Source organism: Lepidochelys kempii, chromosome 8 (genome assembly GCF_965140285.1).
Source record: "Lepidochelys kempii isolate rLepKem1 chromosome 8, rLepKem1.hap1, whole genome shotgun sequence".
Lineage (NCBI taxonomy): Eukaryota > Metazoa > Chordata > Testudines > Cheloniidae > Lepidochelys > Lepidochelys kempii.
The window spans coordinates 78,109,081-78,129,792 of record NC_136387.1 but is presented as its reverse complement, the minus strand read 5'-3'; the positions used below and the strand labels follow the sequence as shown (position 1 = coordinate 78,129,792).

Genomic DNA, 20,712 nt, shown 5'->3' with positions numbered 1-20,712 from the left:
GCAATAGTTACTTGTGATGTAAGTTCCAACACTTCACCTATTTGTTTTATTGCTTGAAATCTATCTTTTCTGTTCATGACCACACAAAAACTTGTACATTTTGAGTGTGGAAAGCCCTCTTCTGACATTAGAAAGACTCAGTATCAAAGTCCTAGTAGACTGCACATTCAAAAGGAAAATGAAAAAAAAGGCAAGCTGAAGCTTTTGATCAGAAACTCTGTCACTTCTGCACATTTAAATATTGGATGGTTGAAGCTCTTCATGTTGTTTGAAGGAAAGAATTCCTTTGTATAAAGATGGACAAAATCCCGGCCCCATTGAAGTCAATGGGAGTTTTGCCATCAGTTTCAACAGGGTTAAGAAATCCAAAGTTCTTTGTATTTATTCAGGCAAAACTCCCATTGACCTATTTTTCCACATGGCCCCCTACGTATGGAATGATCTACCTTTCTTGATTTGTCTGACCATCACACCTCCTCAAGCCCATTGTTCTTTTCCAGGTTTTTCTTTATTTGAAAATGGGAAAAACTGCAATCAAATTTAGAAACATATTACACCATATATACCTTTTTTCTGCCTTCTTCCAAAGCAGCCTCCAACTGTCTGGCTAAAGCATCATATTCTGCTAATTTCTCTTTAAGCTGCAATTCACTCTGCTGAAGACTCTCCTCTTGGTTTGCCAGCTGATGTGCAAGTTCTTCATTTTGTACTTCCATCTTTTCTAGCTGTCTTTATGCAAAAGAGATACACATGAAATTTGATTAAGAGGAGAAAAATGTAAAAGTGAGTACTAGTCAGATATCACATTTACCTTTTAAGATATTCATATTTCTTCTTAAGGTTACAATTTTCCTCTTCCAAAGAATGGTTTCTCAAGAACCTGTTGTCATCCATCTGTGAAAATGATGTTTCCATGCTGTTTAATGGAGATTTGCACAGGACATTTTAAGCCAAATCAAGCTTGCCTTATTCAAGCTATCGAATCAGTGGGCCTACTTCATCACCATGGCAAGCAGTATTTGGCCTATATCTGAAGCAAATAAAATACAACTTATGTAGCAGACTATAATGTAAGCTAAAGACTTGTTAAGGCATGAATTTAGGGCTGGCTTACACCCTGCAACCTAATGCATTTAGTTGAACCGGTTTAAATCAGTGCAAAATCTTTTAAATCCATAAAGCTTTTTTTTCCATTTTAAAATTATTTTGTCCTCACAGTATATAAAAAGTGCTTGGAAGCTTGATAATGATATTTGTTTCCTTACCATTTTCTTACATGTACAACTGTTGTTATGCAGGAGCAGCTTAGAAGTGCTGTCTGATGGATTTTTTAAAGCACCAAAGCATTTATTTTGAAAAGAGCAAATAAACTTTGCAAAAATATATACTAGACTTTAACTATATATATTAGACTATAACCAGATCTAATAGAAGAAAAATACTGATTTGAATTTAAATGTCTTGTTGACAAATTAGTGATCAGATTCTGATCACAGGAACACAGTGAAAACCTTGAGAAACATCACTGATAGCTTTCAGAGTGGTAGCCGTGTTAGTCTGTATCAGCAGAAAGAACGAGAAGTACTTGTGGCACCTTAGAGACTGACAAATTTATTTGAGCATAAGCTTTCGTGGGCTAAAGCCCACGTCATCAGATGCATGCAGTGGAAGATACAGTAGGAAGATATATACACACAGACACACACACAACACATGAAAAAATGGGGGTTGCCATACCAACTCTTAACGAGACCAATCGATTAAGGTGGACACCATTAAATTAGGCTTGAATAAAGACTGGGAGTAGATGAGTCATTACACTAACTAAAAACCATTTCCCTGTGCTAATTTTCCCTCTACTGTTACTCACACCTTCTTGCCTACTGTTAGAAATGGGCCATCCTGATTATCACTATAAAAGTTATTTTTCTCCTGCTGATAATAGCCCACCTTAATCGATTGGTCTTGTTAAGAGTTGGTATGGCAAGCCCCATTTTTTCATGTTAAATCTATATCTGTATCTTCCTACTGTATTTTCCACTGCATGCATCTGATGAAGTGGGCTTTAGCCCACGAAAGCTTAGGTTCAAATAAATTTGTTAGTCTCGAAGGTGCCACAAGTACTCCTCATTCTCATCACTGACAGAGTTCCTCTGCATTTAGGGCTCAATTCAGGACAGTCTCCCTACTCAGGAAAGCATGGAAGCATTAGATTAACTTTAAGCACATACTTAAAATTAAACACATGATTAAGTGATTTCCCGAATTGAGGCCTTGGACAGGTTTAAGTGAGAGCAGAAGCTGGTTCTAGATCTATAAAGATGACCTTTCCAAGAAATTTAACATAAAATCCAGAGCTCGTATTTTTATAGGGACCATAAAAATAGCACATGGGACCTCATTCTGTTTCTAATGGCGTCATCGGAAGTTCTGCCACTGACTACCTGTCAGTTTTAGGAGACCTTTTCTGGTTTTCCCCATTAATTCCAACACTTCCCAGAGCTCTGCTGTCACAGATTATTCTAGTCCACAAAAAAGATATATGGTCTGTCACATAAATTTAAATTTAAAATAAAAAACTGTAAGTTTTTATTCTGAACACGGAGAGAAAGACAATCTTTGAAAAATGAAATGTATATAAAAAACAGGAGGAAAAACATGTTCAGGCCCTTAATTAGTACTACAAACAACAGTGATTAAAAAACTCTAAAAATTACTTGAAATCATCTTTTTTAGAAGTCTGAAGTGTCCTTTTTAGTACATTTATACGTAAAATACAATATAACTTGTAAAATAGAAAGGATATAATTTACTGCTTTGAAGTTTATGATTTATAGTCATTTCCCTGAACAAATATTGCCCAGCTTATGAATTAGACATTACAATATCATTTTTTAAAAATGTAATATTTTCATTACATGAAAAAAATCCAGAGATTGAAATTACTCCATTAGATATAATGGTGTCCTTTAGAACTGTACAATACACTAACAAGGAAAACTTTCTGGGATTCAGCTGGGGATTCACATTTAACATACCTAATTATTCAAAAGGGAAGAGGGTGTTTTGGTTTTTTTTGGTCAGAAAGCTCTAAAATCTAAACACAAAAGTAAATAAGAATTTTCGGTTAGGGAATGAAGCTGCAATTTCATTTCTCTAAAGGTACAGAAAAATGTAAGCAGACCATATCACAAAGAGCATCACAATTGCTGCACAAGGAACTTTTGTTGTATTAAGCAAGTACGTGGCTGAGAGAACATTGATATGGGTTCCCTCAGATGGCAAAACTACTCCCAAGACTTTCTTCCATAGTTTAGATACTTTACTATTAAATGGTTATGCTTTAAGCACCTGGACCTGTAGCTTCCTAATGGTTTTTGATTTGTCTGCATAGCTCCTTTTGTAGGACAACAGGTTTTCCTGATACTCCTGCAGCCTCTCTTCAGCTACTTTCAGTAAGTCACGAACACGTTCTAACTCCTTCAAGTGAGCCTGCATCTGGCTCCTCACCTGCACGGTAGCATTAAGGGAAAACAGGTAGGTGCAAAACCATAAATTAATTGTTAAAAATCTTCAAATGTTTTCCACATGGTTACATACATAATACGTCTAAAATTCTACACACATTTTTGCATAACGTTATTCCTCCAATAATAATAGGATGACCAGATGACCTGATTTTATAGGGACAGTCCCGATTTTTGGGTCTTTTTCTTTTATAGGCTCCTATTACCCACACCCACTATCCCGATTTTTCACATTTGCTGTCTGGTCACCCTAAATAATAATGAAAAATGTAATTAACATTACGGCACAAACTCATCCCTCCAGCCCTATATTTTAGTTAAGGCTCAGTGAAACTGGAAATGTAATGAAATGTTAATGAAAAGTAATGTGAAATTTTTCAACAATTTATTGTATGTGTATTGCATTCCTAAAATGCTGATTTATTGGGACATTGTGTAACATAATTTTTTCACAGTGAGGCATGTGAAAGCTCTAAAAGCTTTTTAGATGAGACATTCTGAACATGAGGATTATAGTGTAATTTTGGAAGGCAGTGGCAAGTGCCCTCCTCAGCCACAACAGCCACATACAACACTTTTCAAACATTGTTTAGTTATGAGATAGGCAAATACCATATCCCCATTTTACAGATGAAGGTTGGAACAGAATGTGACTTGCTGAAGGTCACACAGCAGGTTATTTTCAGAACCAGAATAAAAACCTAGGACTTGTCACTGTGAGGCTTAGGCCTAATCTTTAAAACCATGGTGCCCTACAGGGGAACCAACACCTGTCTGTGTCTCAGTAAAAAAAAAAAAAAAGGGGGCAACAATATTTACCATAAAGGAAATCCACAAACATATAGCAATTAAGTTATATGCAGTCACAGATAATCAGGTAAAGATTATCCCAATTTTACTAATTCAGAAACTGAAGAGCAGAAGGGCTCTACCTTCTGCTGCCTAGCATGGCTAACAATGAACCAGGGAAGAGTCACGGGGAGTGAGGAAGCAGAGTGTAGAAGATACCAGAGATCTATGTAGAATCATAGGACTGGAAAGGACCTTGAGAGGTCATCTAGTCTCCTGCACAACTATAGTATCTGCACAGCTGGGAATGTTGCTCCCCCCAAAAGGAAGAATTTGTAGGATGCTTAGCAAAGCAAACCTTATAGTAATTTCCTTCTTCCCTGTCCAGCTTCCACAGATTTTCTTAAGGATGGGAATAAGCTAGGCCACTGATTAGTATTTAAAAGCAAACAAACAAGTCAATCTGAACATTCTATGATGGGTTCACAAATGGTTATAGTGTGGACCACACCTTAATTGAGAGCAGCTTATGGACCACCTCCTCCCTAGTCACTGTCCGGGGTACGACTGCTGCTCCTGCTCTGCAATTCTCACTCTGTGGTGATTACAGCAATTGCTTACAGGGAAAAGTAGTGTTAGTGAAGTATTTAATATATTTTTGGCATCTTTTTATGAAATTTAGTACCTGGAAAACAAGAAAGCCAGCACCTTACAACCATCAGCAAGTGGTTCCCAGGCCAGTCTGAGGTTCACTGTTCTACAAAATACCATGAAACCATGTTATACTGTTTATTAAAGTGGACTACTTACCTCACTTATCTCTAAATCTTTGGCTTCTATTATTTTCTTTTCATTTAACACTTTTTCATATCTGACTTTCAGTTCTTCTGCTTCTGTTTGTAATTTTTGTACCTAGGATACAATATATTTTACATGTATTTGCAAATGCAACTCCATCATTCCTTAAAGCTGGAAGCATTTCTGGCAAGCAACAGCCTTTCATTTCCCTAAATGGTACTTTGTCTTGACCTGCACTTACTTATTCATTTTCTCTATCCTCATCATTGCCTTCACAACTGAGTAGGCTGCAGAAACACTGAATACCACCCAAACTGCTGAGCAACTGTGGAGACTGCTCCTTATTCCAAGCCATGTATTGTACTCGTACAGATACAGAAAGCCTATTTTGACTTTATGTTGCCCCCAAACGTATATCTTTGCAGAGGCAGAAACTGTGACTCCACCCTATTTGACTGTCATCTGACTCATTCACCTGAGGCCGCTTGCATCACTCCCCAGTCGCAACAACGGCAGTTTTCCTTCCTTGCCGTGTGACACCTGGTCAACCTGATGAAGTCAGCCAAATGTGTAAATGGGAAATGTAGTCTTCTGGGACTCAAACAAGACCAAATTACTTTTCAGATGAGGTTCCTCTGTATTAATTCAAGCATTGTTATTTTTTCCATAGGCAAACTTTTCTGTCCTGCAATTAAAACTCATCTAACAAAGCCCAAATAGTATTAACATATTCATGTTAAGACACACAGACTTTAATGAAAAGCCTCTGTGCTTATCGTGAAAAAATCCCCACAATCTTTGAAACAATTCACTTGAATTTACACAGGCACTTGACGCTCACTGCACTTTAAAGTTATTTTATTACATACAGTAAATAAAAGGCAACAAGTGGTTAATTAATATGATTTATGAGCACCTATATCTTTCATTTCAAAGGCTTTGTTATGGCCAAAGGCCATATGCAAAAAGTTATAGAGACATAAATATGAATAGATCTACCCATTTCAAGAGATCATACGTCCATGTCTCCAAATTTCAAAGATTCTCCATCAATTTAAGATACATGGGGTCAAATTCATCCTTGGTGTAATGAATGTTGCCTGTCATTGACTTCAGTGGGAGTTGGACTGATTCTAAAGGGTCAAGGCCAACATTTTCAAAATTGTGTGCATAAATGTAGGCTCCTAAACAAATTTTTTGGCACCTAAATATCTGGTGTGGCTTTCTAAGGTGCACAGTACCCAGAAGCTCCTGCTGAAGCCAATGGACCACCACCTTTAAAATGATCAAATTGTACACGCTTTTAGTTAGATAGCAGTAACTGAATTTCTATTTCTTGTTGGTATAAACATATTCATCATTAATTTACCATAATTTAGATTTGGTGCGATGAGATCTTATTGCAGACTGAAAAATTCTGTCTGTGAAAAAAGGGCTGTACGTTTAAAATCATAGAATCATAAAATATCAGGGTTGGAAGGGACTTCAGGAGGTCATCCAGTCCAACCCCCTGCTCAAAGCAGGACCAATCTCCAACTAAATCATCCCAGCCAGGGCTTTGTCAAGCCTGACCTTAAAAATATCTAAGGAAGGAGATTCCACCACCTCCCTAGGTAACACATTCCAGTGTTTCACCACCCTCCTAGTGAAAAAGTTTTTCCTAATATCCAACCCAAATCTCCTCCACTGCAACTTGAGACCATTACTCCTTGTTCTGTCATCTGCTATCACTGAGAACAGTCTAGATCCAGCCTCTTTGGAACCCCCTTTCAGGTTGCTGAAAGCAACTATCTGTTTGTAATGTATTTAACAGAGAGAAATACTATTTCAGTTAAAAAGAGCTTTTACACTGCAGAATACTTAAAGGTAAACCCATTCTCCTTGCATGTGTTTCACAGGTTTTCCATGCCTCCAACTTCTGTTACTTATCAAAAATATATGTGCTTCAACAAGGAATTTCCCCCTTTGTATTCCAATCTCTCCTCTATCTCATCTTTGCAGTGAAGTCAAAATTACATCAATCATTTCCACTGTAACAAATTCTTATGATGAAGAGCAAAATTATGGCTTCACTGCAGCAGCAAGTAAGTGGAGAAGCTGGGCTGAGAGGGAGAAAGTTTTTTCTGAAATAAATGTAATCAAGAGAAGCAGTGAGGAAACTAAGTTCCTGGCATCAGGAAATGATATTTGTATTAAAGTTTTCTTTTTTCAAATTTGCTGCAGTGTGACAGACCCCGCTTCACAGCAAATATTTTCAAAGGGCAACTCTGAATATAAAACACCAAATTTAACTGGTAATATCATGGCTCATTATCCACCATGGAAAACGAGCTGCAGCTGTTGTGTGAGAGCAGTTGGCTGTCCAATCCCTTCCATCTCAAAACAATGGGTGTCAACTAATGGTAGCCTATTTCTGAAGGTCATTAGTTTGGACCCTAATACCTACTTAAGGCTGGATGTGTTAAGGAACTACCTCTTGTCTCTTACAGCAGGCTAAAAATTTTATTGTAGCTCTTTGCTCCATAGGCAAGGCCTGTTGGCAGGGTTTAGAGTTTGTAAACTGACTACTTCCTGGTCAGTAATTATAAAATATGACGAGTCAGGGATGTCAGTCAAGTGTGCCCTTACGCTGTCACCGAATTCTATAAAATATCTGATTTCATCATGCTAAAATTTCCTCTCTATAAACAAAGGCACATACTACAAAGGAATTGCTAAGGAACTTAAAACAGATTTATAAAATATGGGCTTTGTTGGTATTTCCCTAGCACTGAGACAAAATATCCATATGCCATATAAACAGGCTGCCAAAACAGTACTCTAGTGTTGCCTCACTAGTCCCAGGACTGTTACCAGTTGTCCTGGTCTGTGGGGATCTTGCTTCTGATGAGCTTGGAGAGATTATCTGAAGGCCAGAAGAGGGAGTTCACGAAAGATTTCTTTCAGGGTGGGGTCCTCATCAAGTAAGAGGTGTAGTAGTTTGATGATACCCTGTATGGGTTCCAGTGTTGGGTGGTAGGTGACAACTAAGGGTGTGCATTTGGAGTGGGTTTCATTTCTGTACTGAAGCAAGTTCTCTCCAGGTATTTGGGTGGTCCATTCCATGATGTGATCTACTTCTCAGGTGGAGTGTCCTTGTTTGGTGAAGGTGGTTTGGGGTGTTTTAAGGTATGTATCCTGGACTTTCTCCTTGGAGCATATTCTGTGGTATCGGAGTGCCTGGCTTTAGATAACAGATTTCTTGGTGTGTTTGGGGTGATTAATGGATCTATGAAGGTAAGTGTGGTGATCCATGGGTTTCTTGTATAGAATTGTCTCTAGGGTTCCATTGTTGAAGCTGATCATTGTGTCCAGGAAGTTGATGCTAGCATCGGAGTGTTCCAGAGCGAGTTTAATGGGTGGGTGGTGGTTGCTGAAGTCATGGTTGAAATCTATGAGGGAACTTAAGTCATCTGAAATATCATTGATGTATCTCAGGTATATCATTGGTTTCATGGTGCATTTGTCCAAAAAAATTTCTTCAAGGTTTTATCTGTTAACTACAGCCAGGTACTCAGATACCATTGACTATGCTCCAAGGAGAAAGTCCAGGATACACACCTTAAATCACTCAAAACCACCTTCACTGAACAACGACACTCCACCAGAGAAGTAGATCGCATCATGGAACAGGCCACCCAAATACCCTGAGAGAACCTGCTTCAATGCAGAAATACACCCGCCTCTGACAGCACACCCCTAGTTGTCACCTACCACCCCACACTGGAACCCATAAGGGGTATCATCAAACAGCTACAATACATAGTCGATGTGCACCCCATCCTGAAAAAAAACCTCTTACCTGAACCCCCTCTTCTGGCCTTCAAATACCCACCCCCAACCTCTCCAAGCTCATCATCAGATGCAACCTCCCCGCAGACCAGAACAGCAACTCAAAGTGACACCAGATCCTGACAGAACAACAGATGCAAAACCTGCAGACTTATCTCCACTACTACCATGATCAACACCCCCTACAACACACCTTTAAAGATCCATGGGTCCTATACATGCTTATCACAACATGTGGTTTACCTCATCCAGTGCACTAAATGCCCGAGTAACAACTATGTGGGTGAAACCAGACGATCGCTATATTCTCGAATGAACTCACACAGGAAAATGATAAAAGACAAAAATACCATATCACCTGTGAGTGAACAATATATCTGATCTATCAGTCCTCATCCTCAAAGGAAACTTGCACAACACCACTTTCAAAAGGAGAGCCTAGGAGCTTAAATTCCTAACTTTGCTAGACACTATAGCCCTGTCTTCACTACAAAGTTTTGTCAGCAAACACTGCCTTTTGCCAACAAAACAGGGGAGGTGTACACACTACAGAGCTATTTTTGGCAGCAAAACTCTGCTGTTTTGCCGACAAAATAAAACCACCTTGATGAGAGGCATAAAGCTTTTTGTGGCAAAGTTAAAGCGACAAAGTATCAGGTCAGTGTAGACACTGCCATTTGTTTTGTCGACATAACTGATTTCCACCAGTATCCCGCAATGCCTGCAGTGACCACTCTGCTCACTGTTTTGATCTCTGCTGCTCTGAAGGCATGTGCCCCTCCCCTTTTAAAGCTCCAGGACAGCTGAACATGCTGCTCTGCTCTGAGAACAAAGAGCAAATCATTAACTTGGCATGCTCCTGTTCTGCCCTGCACTAGGAACACAGCAGCAGGCAGACTGCTGCTGTAGGGAGTGGAGGGTGGGTGGGGACTGCTGTGCTGCTTTGACATTCCTCAGCATGGAAACTCACAGAGCTGCTCAGGATGCCACTCCCGGCAGCTGAGGCTGTGAGAGAACTCGGAGGGAATCACAGAACCATAGGCAGGCAGAGCGGGCTGCTTCGGGACAGACTGCTGTGCAGAGCAGAGCCGGGGGCTGATGTGGAGGGGCGTGTCCCCCTCCCCTGCCTCAGGATAGGTCAGTTGGTTGGCCTGCTGTCTTCCCTGCCCTGGACACACCACTTTCCTGTCTCTCCTCGCCCCCCCACTTCAGTTGAAAAGCAGCTGATAATCTACTAGGATGCCCATGGAAAGTTGGGATTGAGAAACCTGCAACATGTGATGCTGTACCTGCCCCATGAGGCATTGCAAACTCTTCCCAAAGCATCCTGTGGCCAGCTGCACATTGGGATAGCTACCACAGTGGCCTGCTCTCTGAATCGATGCAACAGATGCTAGCGTGGATGCACTCTGTCGACACAAGGAGCACAGTATGGACATGCAACAGTGTTTTTAATTAAAGCAGCTTAACTTTTGTTGACAAAGCTTTGTAGCGTAGACAAGGCCTAAAAATCATGATCTTACTAAAGACATGAATCTGTAACCCACTAACCCCCTAACCCCTTTTTTGTACTATGACTACAGGGATGTTAATAGGTAACTTCACCTGGAATGGTCCCTTAGAATATGTGCTAACTACTTATGCTAAACTGTTCAACCTCATATTTAGCTGTGACACTCTGAGTACCTTTCCCAGACCTGAGGAAGACCTCTATGTAGCTCAAAAGCTTGTCTCTTTCACCAGCTGAAGATGATCCAGTAAAAGATATAACCTTATCACCATGTCTCTCAATTAAGATCCTCATCATTATCTCAAAACTGCACGTAGACATAAAACTGATACTTAAGCCTCCAGGTCCATTAGTCACCTGAGTTTTATACTGTTCAGCAAGATTTTCCTGCTGCTTTACTTTTTCTTGCAGGTTTAAGAGTTCAGCTTCAGCCGAAACAGTGTTGTCTTCCAAAGCAGCAAGTAAAGCCTAGATTAAAATATACAGAAAATAAATATTTTATTCTTGTTATAGGCAATACACTTTTTTTCTGATAATGAAGAATTAAGAAATCAAAGCACCATCAGCACTATTATATGACTAGCCATTAAACTACTGGTATTTAGTTGTACATGATCATATTTTGTTATTTTGCATGGTAAGTAACTGTGACAAACTCATTTAAATCTGTCAACTTTCATTCATATTTGATCCAGAATAGAAATACTACACAAAAGATGTAAATCCTGTCATTTTAAAGACAGACTGAGTGTGAGTTAATCTAACTCTAGTTAGGGCAAACCAATATTCAATCAGCTTGATTCTCTGGCTGACTAAGAAGTAGGCAAAATCAAAGAGGCATTTGACAGCCTTGGTTAAAAAAAGGAAATCTTGGATTTATTTTCCAAGTTGGAAGGGCTATTAGATTTTAAGGACTATAGGGGATAATAGTCACTATACAGAAAACAGAAACTGTTTCACTTCCCCCAGATAGTACACCTGATCAAACAATATATTGTTGTATTGCCTATGTAACCTTGACCAGCAGGTCTGATGTGATGATGAATTCTGGAACATCTTTATAGTCTGTTTCAGAGTAGCAGCCATGTTAGTCTGTATTCGCAAAAAGAAAAGGAGTACTAGTGGCACCTTAGAGACTAACCAATTTATTTGAGCATAAGCTTTCGTGAGCTACACGAAAGCTTATGCTCAAATAAACTGGTTAGTCTCTAAGGTGCCACTAGTACTCCTTTTCTTTATAGTCTGTGACCACTTTCAACATTAAAGTACTGGGATCTGAAAGGGAAGCAGGGAGGTACTTGAAACCAGAGAATGTGATTCTCAATGTACGTCTACACTTCAAGCTAGGAGTGTGATTCCCAACTGGAGGAGAAATACTCACACTAGTTCTGATCAAGCTACCATGCTAAAAACAGAATGTAGCACAAGCAGTCGGACGGTCTAGCAGCCCCGAATATATGTCTGGGGTCTTGGATGGGACCGTACTTGTGGCAGCTAGGCCCTCCGCTGCTCATGGCTATACTCTAGTTTTATCATGGTAGCTTGATCAGAGCTAGCATGAGTATTTCTTCTTGAGCTGGGAATTAGTCCCCCAAGCTCCAATTCCAAGTGTAGGCATACTGTGAAAGGCTAGAAGGACAAAAGGAAAGAGTACTTTCTAGACATGTTTAGGTTTTTTTTAAACTTTTATTGTAACTAAACATAAACCAGATATTATGTATACTATTTTATTCTGAGCTGATCTTCTCTCTACACTCTTAATAAATCTTGTTTTTAATTAGATCTCTCGAGACTTACTATTTGGGAATTTCACACAGAAAGTCAAATGCCATTTGAACTATGTATGCAGCAATAAAATTACTTGAATGGTAAAGAAGCTTTCTTGTTACAAACTGGATTGCAGTATTTGTAGATCAAATGACATATGAACTAGGCATCTTTTGATGTAATTAACAATTAAATAATAATTGTGAATATAATCTTTGGAGGAGTGGGATGAAAGGTGGCCACCCACAAGCCCCAGTGATTGGTTTTTCAGTGTGTAAAGCTTTGGTTTACAGGAAAAGCCCACAATGGAGATATCCAGAATAATAATATGAGCCACAGAAAAAGAACAGCAGGATAGGTAGGAGCAAAACCAGCAAAGGAAAGTCCGAGAGACTCTATCAAATTGCGCCAAGCAAGTTTGAAACCTCCTTAACTTAATTTGAAACTAGTTATTAAAAGTGAATGCAGTTCCCATGTTTGGAACATTGTTAAAATTTGTTTCAAGTTAAAAGGGTAATTGTTAGTTACGTAATCATACAGATAATGATAATGAAAAGGACACAAGGTAGTGTGGTAAGGTACAGGACTGGCCGATCAAAGACCTATTCCTAGCTCTTCCACAGATTTCCTGTATTAACCTATCATTGTCTCATTTTCACCAACTTCAAAATGGGGATAATACCTACTTCACATGGGTCTTGTGATGTTTAGTTCATTAATGCCTGTAAAGCTCTTTGGGATCCTTGGATGGAAGGTACTGTATAAGTGCACAGATTATTAAAGGAGGCCTCGAGATATTTAAAATGTATAGGAATAACAACATCTGAATTAAATCTAGTTACTCTTTATTTTAAAATGCATCAGGTATTCAGTGTTATTCTCATACTGAACAATGAAATGATATAACAACCTACCTTTAATTTTGCATTTTCAAGACGAATATTTGCATTTTCTGAATTGATAGAATTAAGCTTTCCATGGATTTCTTCATTTGAATTTCTTCCACAATCTTGTATTTTTTTCAGGTCCTCCAAAAGGTTTGTGATCTGCCTTTATTAAATAAATCAAGAACTTTTGCAGCAACTAGCATATAGTACTTTTTAAAATTTAAGTTGCATATTATGTTCCTCTAGCAGTTATTGAAAAGTTTGTGGGTTTTTGGCTTTTTGTTTTTATTAAAGTAACTCCACATATTTACACACCCCAAATGAGCAACTGGAGAAGTTGCAAGTTCTTCAGCTTTTCCAATAAATGATGTAATAAAATTAAAGGATGTGAAATGGGGTTAGAACAATTGTAAATAAGCTGATTAGATGGAATGCACAGGCACTCTTCCAGCACAAATATCAGATTATATATATTTACAGTCCAAGACATTATGATGCAGAATTTAAAAAGGGACTGTCAAATTAAAAGCCATCTTAAAAAATTGTCTTATGTAGGTTAGGAATACCACCTTCAACTATTAAAAGTAAACCGATTCTACTTTACTTTTCACCATTTATGCCAATTTACTTTTTGTACTACAGTCAAATTAGATAATGAAAATTGTCTAATCAGATTCACGTCTGTTCACAGAGAGTTTTACTTTCTGGTGCTCATTCCCTGGCATAGTGCCATAGTTTTTGCTGCAATGTTTAACTCTAAGGAAAGAAACTTTTTCTTTGAAATTAAAAAAAAAAGAGAGAACGCTTTCCATGAAAATTAGGTTTTCTGAGACTTAAAAAACCAAAACCTGTAAACTTAATTTTGGCCCTTATAAACATGTGAACATTCCTCTTTAAACAGCTATTTGACAAAACAAACATTCTGCATGAAACCCAACTAAAAAGTACAGGCAGCAGCCATTAGTCTTATTTTACATATTTATGAAAAACCTATTGGAAATACAAACTGTAGTTCAAACCATAAAAATGTGTAAGAATATTTCTTACCATATGCCAAGGAAAAAGGCATTTTTAATTATTCAACCTTTTTCTATTATATATTTTAAGATTTTAGGGAGTTCTGTTTTGTCTGTGATTACAGGGAATACAATGTTATAAAAATGGCACACATGTATACATTTGGTGGCAAATCCTACCCCTATCTCCATGTATGGAAGGCCCATTCCGTAGTGGAACTAACTGGTCAGATTCACTGCAGCAGAATTGAGAGTAGAGAGCCAGGAGTCTATACGGGGGGGTTCTTTTGTGCTGTTGTGGAGGCAAGCTTTGACAGTGGGGCTGGAGAAGAGAATCCCTGTTGTATCAGTTACTACTCAGAGCCTTCAGCTATTTTCCCCGTGTGAGGTGTAACCCAAGTTCATAGCCTGTAATTGCAGCCACTGCTGGCAGATGAGAGGGTTCCCTGTGTCAAGCACAGTAAGCCCCTGTAGTCAGGAATGATGTAGGGGACAGAATACACTCCTTGATGAGTAGGAGTTACTCTTTAGTTATAATGGAAGTTGTATGATCCAATGGAGAGAAGACTATAATGCTAAGATATGTTCCATAGTTGAAATATCTAATTCTGAGCACCAATTTCCAAGTTCTAAATTCTACCTAGAATTTTAAATAGAAAAACCTGTATATGAAATTAATATGATTTCTTATTAATTTGCAAAAAGCTTCAATAGTTTAACTTACTTCTTCAGAGTTTCAGTTTGAACCTCTAACCTAGTCTTTTCTTCTACAGCCTTCTCATGATGATTTTTCCAGACACTGGAAGCTGAAAGTACTTCAGACAATTTGACTTCCTGGAGAATATACAAAATATAGATCATGTAACATAAGAACTGCTTTTTAATTTTGCACAGTTCCCTAAACACAAAAGGCATTTTAATTTAAAGCAACCTTAAGTTACACCTCAGTAGTATAAAATAATGTAAACTTAAGCTTGCAATCTCAAGAAGAAAAATTAAAATAAATTTTTAATTATGTTAAATAAGCTTGAACTACAGAATTATGAGTCCCTAGAACTGAATCACAATTAAGCATTCATAATGTTTTCTAGCTGCAGACTGCAGCAAACTTCAAAATTTGAGGTAAAATGTTTTCTTAAAATAAATATTTTGACTGTACTAATCTCAGAGACATAAGAATGACGACATTTTTTAAAATAAGAGATCAAAATAAATGCCAAAATGAAATTGAGTCACAACATCAAAATGTTGTGAAAAAGAAACAATAGCTAACTAAGAGAGTTTCAAACACAAAAGAAGAAAGATTGGATTTTGTGGTTTATTTAATGGCTGTTAAAGTAGAGCTTCTAAAAGCAGTGAAGAGTTAGCCACACATGTTCCATTAAAATTAACTGCTTCGAAAACCTTCAGCTTAAACCTCACAATAGGAAAATAAAGGGAAAGTACTATGAGAACACATAAAAATTGGAGTTAGACAAATGGCAATTAAATTACTTTAATTAATTAATTTATTAAAAGGTCCAGTTCAACTGAATGTCATCATGAGAAAATCAAGTTGCACCGTATGGTCTGAAGGTAAATTAAGCCCACAAAGAAGAAACAAAGCAAAATTTAATTAGATCCTGATATACCAACTAGGCCAATGTATTGTATGTCTAAAAAGGTGTAACGTTATGATGAAAGCATATTCCCACCTATTGGGAAATGCAATGAAAGGAGACAAAGTTTTAAATGTACTCTAATGGGACAACTGATTCCATTCAGAATTGTAATCCACCAGCTCCAGAAAGATCACTCAAAAAAGTTCTGATCCTCCTGGCCTTCTGAAATTTCTTAACATTGGTGAAAAAAAGGCAGCAAGAGGCCCTCAACAAGGTCCAAGCAACAGCTGAATGAGAGGATTCTAACTTCATTTTCAAAGCTCTACAAAATTCAGAGCATACAGCTTACAAAGGGAGATTTGAGCATCTATAAGAAATGCTGCCTGCTGGATCCATTTTTGAAAAAAGAAAATAGCTGAGTACTAAGACATCAAGACCCCAATCCTGCAATCTGATCTGTGTGAGTGGACATTTGTGCCCATTAACTTCAATGTCTATCCACACAGCTCAAACTGCAGGATCGGGGCCCGCCTATGAATGTAAGGGAACAAGCTTCTCAATGATATTTAAGGATTAATGTGCATGACTCCCAGTAATATTAACTGGCATATACCGTACTGAAGGGAGACCAAAGCCCCTAGAGCAAACTTACAAATTGTACAACCACGTGGTCCAAGTCATTCACTAAACTGACGTTTTAATTTTTTTAATAAAATGAAGACTAGATGATTATGATGGTCCCTTCTGACCTTAAAGTTCATGCATCTTATTTAGCAATTACTTTTGGATCACTGATTTTAAATTACCCTTCTCTAAAGTGGAACAAATTAAAAGGTACCAGTCCAGAGTACAGCACGCTCAGTCGGTCATTACTGTTCTTCAATGATGAGGCAATCTTAATGTTTGATTGCACTTATTATTTTAAATAATTGATTATTTTAAAAAACATTTGATTATATCAACACAGCCACTTACCCTCTTTCTAATTTTGGAAGTTAGTTTTTCAACAGATGCTTCAAAACATTCAGCTCTTTGTTTCTGGGCTCTGGTTGCTTTTTTCAGAGCTTTCTTCTTTTGCTCATTTGTTTCCTTTACAGCTAAAATTTGGAGCTTGCGTTTGCCAGTTTGAAGCTTCCACTCAGTTATTTTCTTTTCCAGAGTCTGCAGCATAATTAAGCAAAATGAATGATATATTCTGAACATTATGGGGCAGATTTTGAGTCACAGTAACATAACCATGCAGGGGAGAAAGACTTTCACCCCACCTGCACTAAGCTACCTGCATCCCAAATACATGCACAAGGGTGAGAGCAGAAACTGTGCACCCCATATTTCCACACACTGAATAGTGAGAAATGGGGATGGAGGGACAGAGGGGGAGGAGGGTACATAAGTCGGAGGGTAAGGAAGGAGCCAAATGGTGGGGGAAAGCCTTGGGGGTGGGGGCACAGCAGAAGGGGAAGAGGATAGGAATAAGTGAGTAGGTTGTGGGGGGCAGCAGCAGCAAATGGGGAGAAGGACAGACTGGGGCTTGAGGGGCAGAAGAGTCTACAATTACTAGAAAATACTCCCATCCAGAACCTGGAATAGAAGCCAAGAGTCCTAAGTCGCTACATTCTTCTGTTGTCAGCAAATAGTTCTGAAGACCACTGAAAAAGTGTGTGTTTCATCCTCCTCTAGTGGCTGGCCAAAACAGCATATAACCACCTACTACTGCTATCAGTTACTAGATTAGCTCAAGTGGTTCAAGTATGTGCTGTGGATGTAAGGGTCTAAAATCTGCTGATGACCCAAACTGGCAATCAATATGAGTCCACATGACAGAAACTTTTTTGCAGTTTGTTTTTGAAAAAATTAGGAAATTACATTTAACCAAATACATTAAAAGAACATTAAGGCTGCATAGTCATACACTCAAAAGTTAGGAAACGCCAACACTGCCTTATGTGTATAAATTATAGTACAGTCTTTAATTACATGATAACATACTATATTTTCCACAGGACCCCTGCCTCATTCAGCGATCTGAATGCACCCAGTCTGGGGATGAATCAGGGCTGTGCAGCGAACAAGACAATTATCTTCAGCACCCCTGCATCATTTATTGCAGAAGTTAGAAGTATACAATGAATGAGGCAGAAGATTGCAAAAAAAGAGAAAGGATGGTCTCAAAGTTGAGTCAGATGAACGTTGCCCTGGAGAACTGGATTCTCTCCATGCCTCCGCCACAGAATTCCTATGCAAGGCTGGGCAAGTTACTTGAACTAGATATTTATGTTTGTTCCCATACATAGCATTTTTTATTACAATAAGGATGCTAGAGGCAAATCACATCAAAGACATTAGAACAAGGTATAGTGACATTTGGCGAAGAAAGCAATCAGATGTATCCTTAAAGCCTGCTTGAAAGAGGGCCCAAACACAGTTGTCTTTAGGATGGCCATCGATGGCATCAACAATCTACCAGCATGCAACTGTTTCTTGATGGACAGTCTTAAAGCCACATTGATATTATCGACAATTTTTCCACCATGCAATAAAGTAGTAAACATGTCAGCTACATATACCAGTCTATATAAAATCTTCTATCAGGTCATCTTAAAATAGTTTAAAGGCAGACATGACTAAATGTAACATGAATTAAAAACATGTATAGTGCCTTCTCATTCAAGTTTGGGCCATGACCCTTCCTAAGGTGGGTTCCAAACACATACATATCTAGAATGATATGCAATCTACTTGGTAGTCAAAAGAAAAAAAAAAAGGAACAATGTTACTTCTTGATGTAAGTGTGAAATGAAGCAGTTTATATTTGTGATTGATCTTTATAACTGTGATTTAGGAAATAATATCTTCAATGAATTAAGCAAATTTAGGAGAATATAGAAGATTTTTATTTGTCAGTCTGTTGCTTATACGTTGGTAAAAGATATTACCTCACCTACCGTGTTGCGTATATTAAGTTAAAGAAATACATAGGGAATACAATTGTTAGTCCTTTATATCACCACAAGATGTCACTATCACACTATGACTGACAGTCCTGTGTAGCATGCAGCTATGTCCTTTACAAAGACTTTAGTAAATTTAAACTTGGAACTCATTTCATAATGAGCAGAAAACATTCAACCTGTCCCAAGGCTTTGTCAGGGTATCAGCTGACTTCAATGGGCTATGGACACTTAATTACCTTAGATTCCTTTGAAAACCTCAGCCCATATGGCTGTCTACTCTCACTGAATCTTTATGCAAAGATCAGCTTATTCCTTGAAATATACCATTTAATAAAATCTGCTGGGAGAATTCTAATAATTACACTGTGCAGAAGTACAAGAAACAATATCCTTCAGAACAAAACATGGAATGTGTATACTTAATTTCATGTTCCGGAGTAAAAGTGTTAGAGGAGAAAATAAATAATCTTCCAAACCTGGAAAAAAAAAAAAAATCTACCCTACTTTTAATTTCCAAATGTTGACTTCTTAATGGCAAATACCATATATTAGGGCTGGCAAGTGATTAAAAAAAATTTAATCGTGATTAATTACACGATTAAAAAATACCATTTAAATATTTGTGGATGTTTTCTACATTTTCAAATATGTTGATTTCAATTACAACACAGAATACAAAGTGTACAGTGCTCACTTTATTTTTTATTACAAATACTTGCACTGTAAAAAACAAAAGAAATAGTATTTTTCAATTCACCTAATACAAGTTCTGTAGTGCAATCTCTTTATCATGAAAGTTGAACTTACCACTGTAGAATTATGTACAAAAAATAACTGCATTCAAAAATAGAACAATGTGAAACTTTAGAGCCTACAAGTCCACTCAATCCTACTTCTAGTTCAACCAATCGCTCAGAAAAACAAGTCTGGTTACAATTTGCAGGAGATAATGCTTCCAGGAGATAATCCATGTCCCCTGGAACGGTGGCTAAAGCATGAAGGGGTATACGAATGTTTAGTATATCTGGCACATAAATACCTTGCACCACCGGCTACAAAATGCCATGTGAATGCCTGTTATCACTTTCAGGTGACATTGTAAATAAGAAGTGGTCAGCATTATCTCCTGTAAATGTAAACAAGCTTGTTTGTCTTAGCGATTGGCTGAACAAGAAGTAGGACTGAGTGGACTTGTTGGCTCTAAAGTTTTACATGGTTTTGTTTTTGAATGCGGTTATGTAACAAAAAAACCCCCTACATTTGTAAGTTACACTTTCACTATAAAGAGATTGCACTACAGTACTTGTATGAGGTGAATTGAAAAATACTATTTCTTTTATCATTTTTACACTGCAAATATTTGTAATAAAAAATAATATAAAGTGAGCACTGTACACTTTGTATTCTGTGTTGTAATAAAAATCAATATATTTTAAAATGTAGAAAAACATCCAAAAATATTTAAGAAATTTCATTTGGTATTCTATCGTTTAACAGTGTGACTAATCGTGATTAATTTTTTTTAATCGTGTGAGTTAACTGCAATTAATCAACAGCCCTTATCTATATAGCTATACATACACACACACAGTTAGTATTTGGCATTGCTCTGAAACTTCTACAGTGATATTGTTTTAAAATCACTTTCATTCCTATATTCCAAAAAGTGTAAAAATACATCATTACAAAGGTTTGTATCACTATTAGAAAATCATATTCACCAAGAAACAGGTGTAATCACTGTTAGAATTAATTAATTTCTATAATTAACTTATCAGTTGAGTTTATCTTTGCAATTGAGTAAGATTCTAGTAAGTCTAAACACAAAAAAAATCCTGCATATTTGTCTGTATGGTATCTATGAGGGGATCATTAATATCCAAAACATCAGAGTCCAAGGTCAAATCCAAGCCTTATTACTAATCTAGGCAAAAAGGAGTACTTGTGGCACCTTAGAGACTAACAAATTTATTTGAGCATAAGCTTTCGTGAGCTACAGCTCACTTCGAAAGCTTATGCTCAAATAAATTTT

General features: G+C 37.6%; 1 protein-coding gene across 5 annotated transcripts in view; it reads right to left on the bottom strand.

Annotated features, from left to right (window-relative positions):
- Positions 1-20,712, bottom strand: part of ODF2L (outer dense fiber of sperm tails 2 like) — a 53,468-nt gene that overhangs the window by 17,343 nt on the left and 15,413 nt on the right. For 4 of the 5 annotated variants that reach the window (XM_073357167.1, XM_073357171.1, XM_073357169.2 and 1 more), the window contains 8 exons: positions 16,702-16,887; positions 14,850-14,959; positions 13,137-13,272; positions 10,813-10,923; positions 5,127-5,228; positions 3,352-3,510; positions 812-894; positions 567-729 (listed from right to left, as the gene is read on the bottom strand). In XM_073357167.1, the coding sequence (XP_073213268.1) occupies positions 567-729; positions 812-894; positions 3,352-3,510; positions 5,127-5,228; positions 10,813-10,923; positions 13,137-13,272; positions 14,850-14,959; positions 16,702-16,887 (1,050 nt within the window). The remainder of the gene's footprint in view (positions 1-566; positions 730-811; positions 895-3,351; positions 3,511-5,126; positions 5,229-10,812; positions 10,924-13,136; positions 13,273-14,849; positions 14,960-16,701; positions 16,888-20,712) is intronic. The other variant, XM_073357172.1, reaches the window with a different exon arrangement.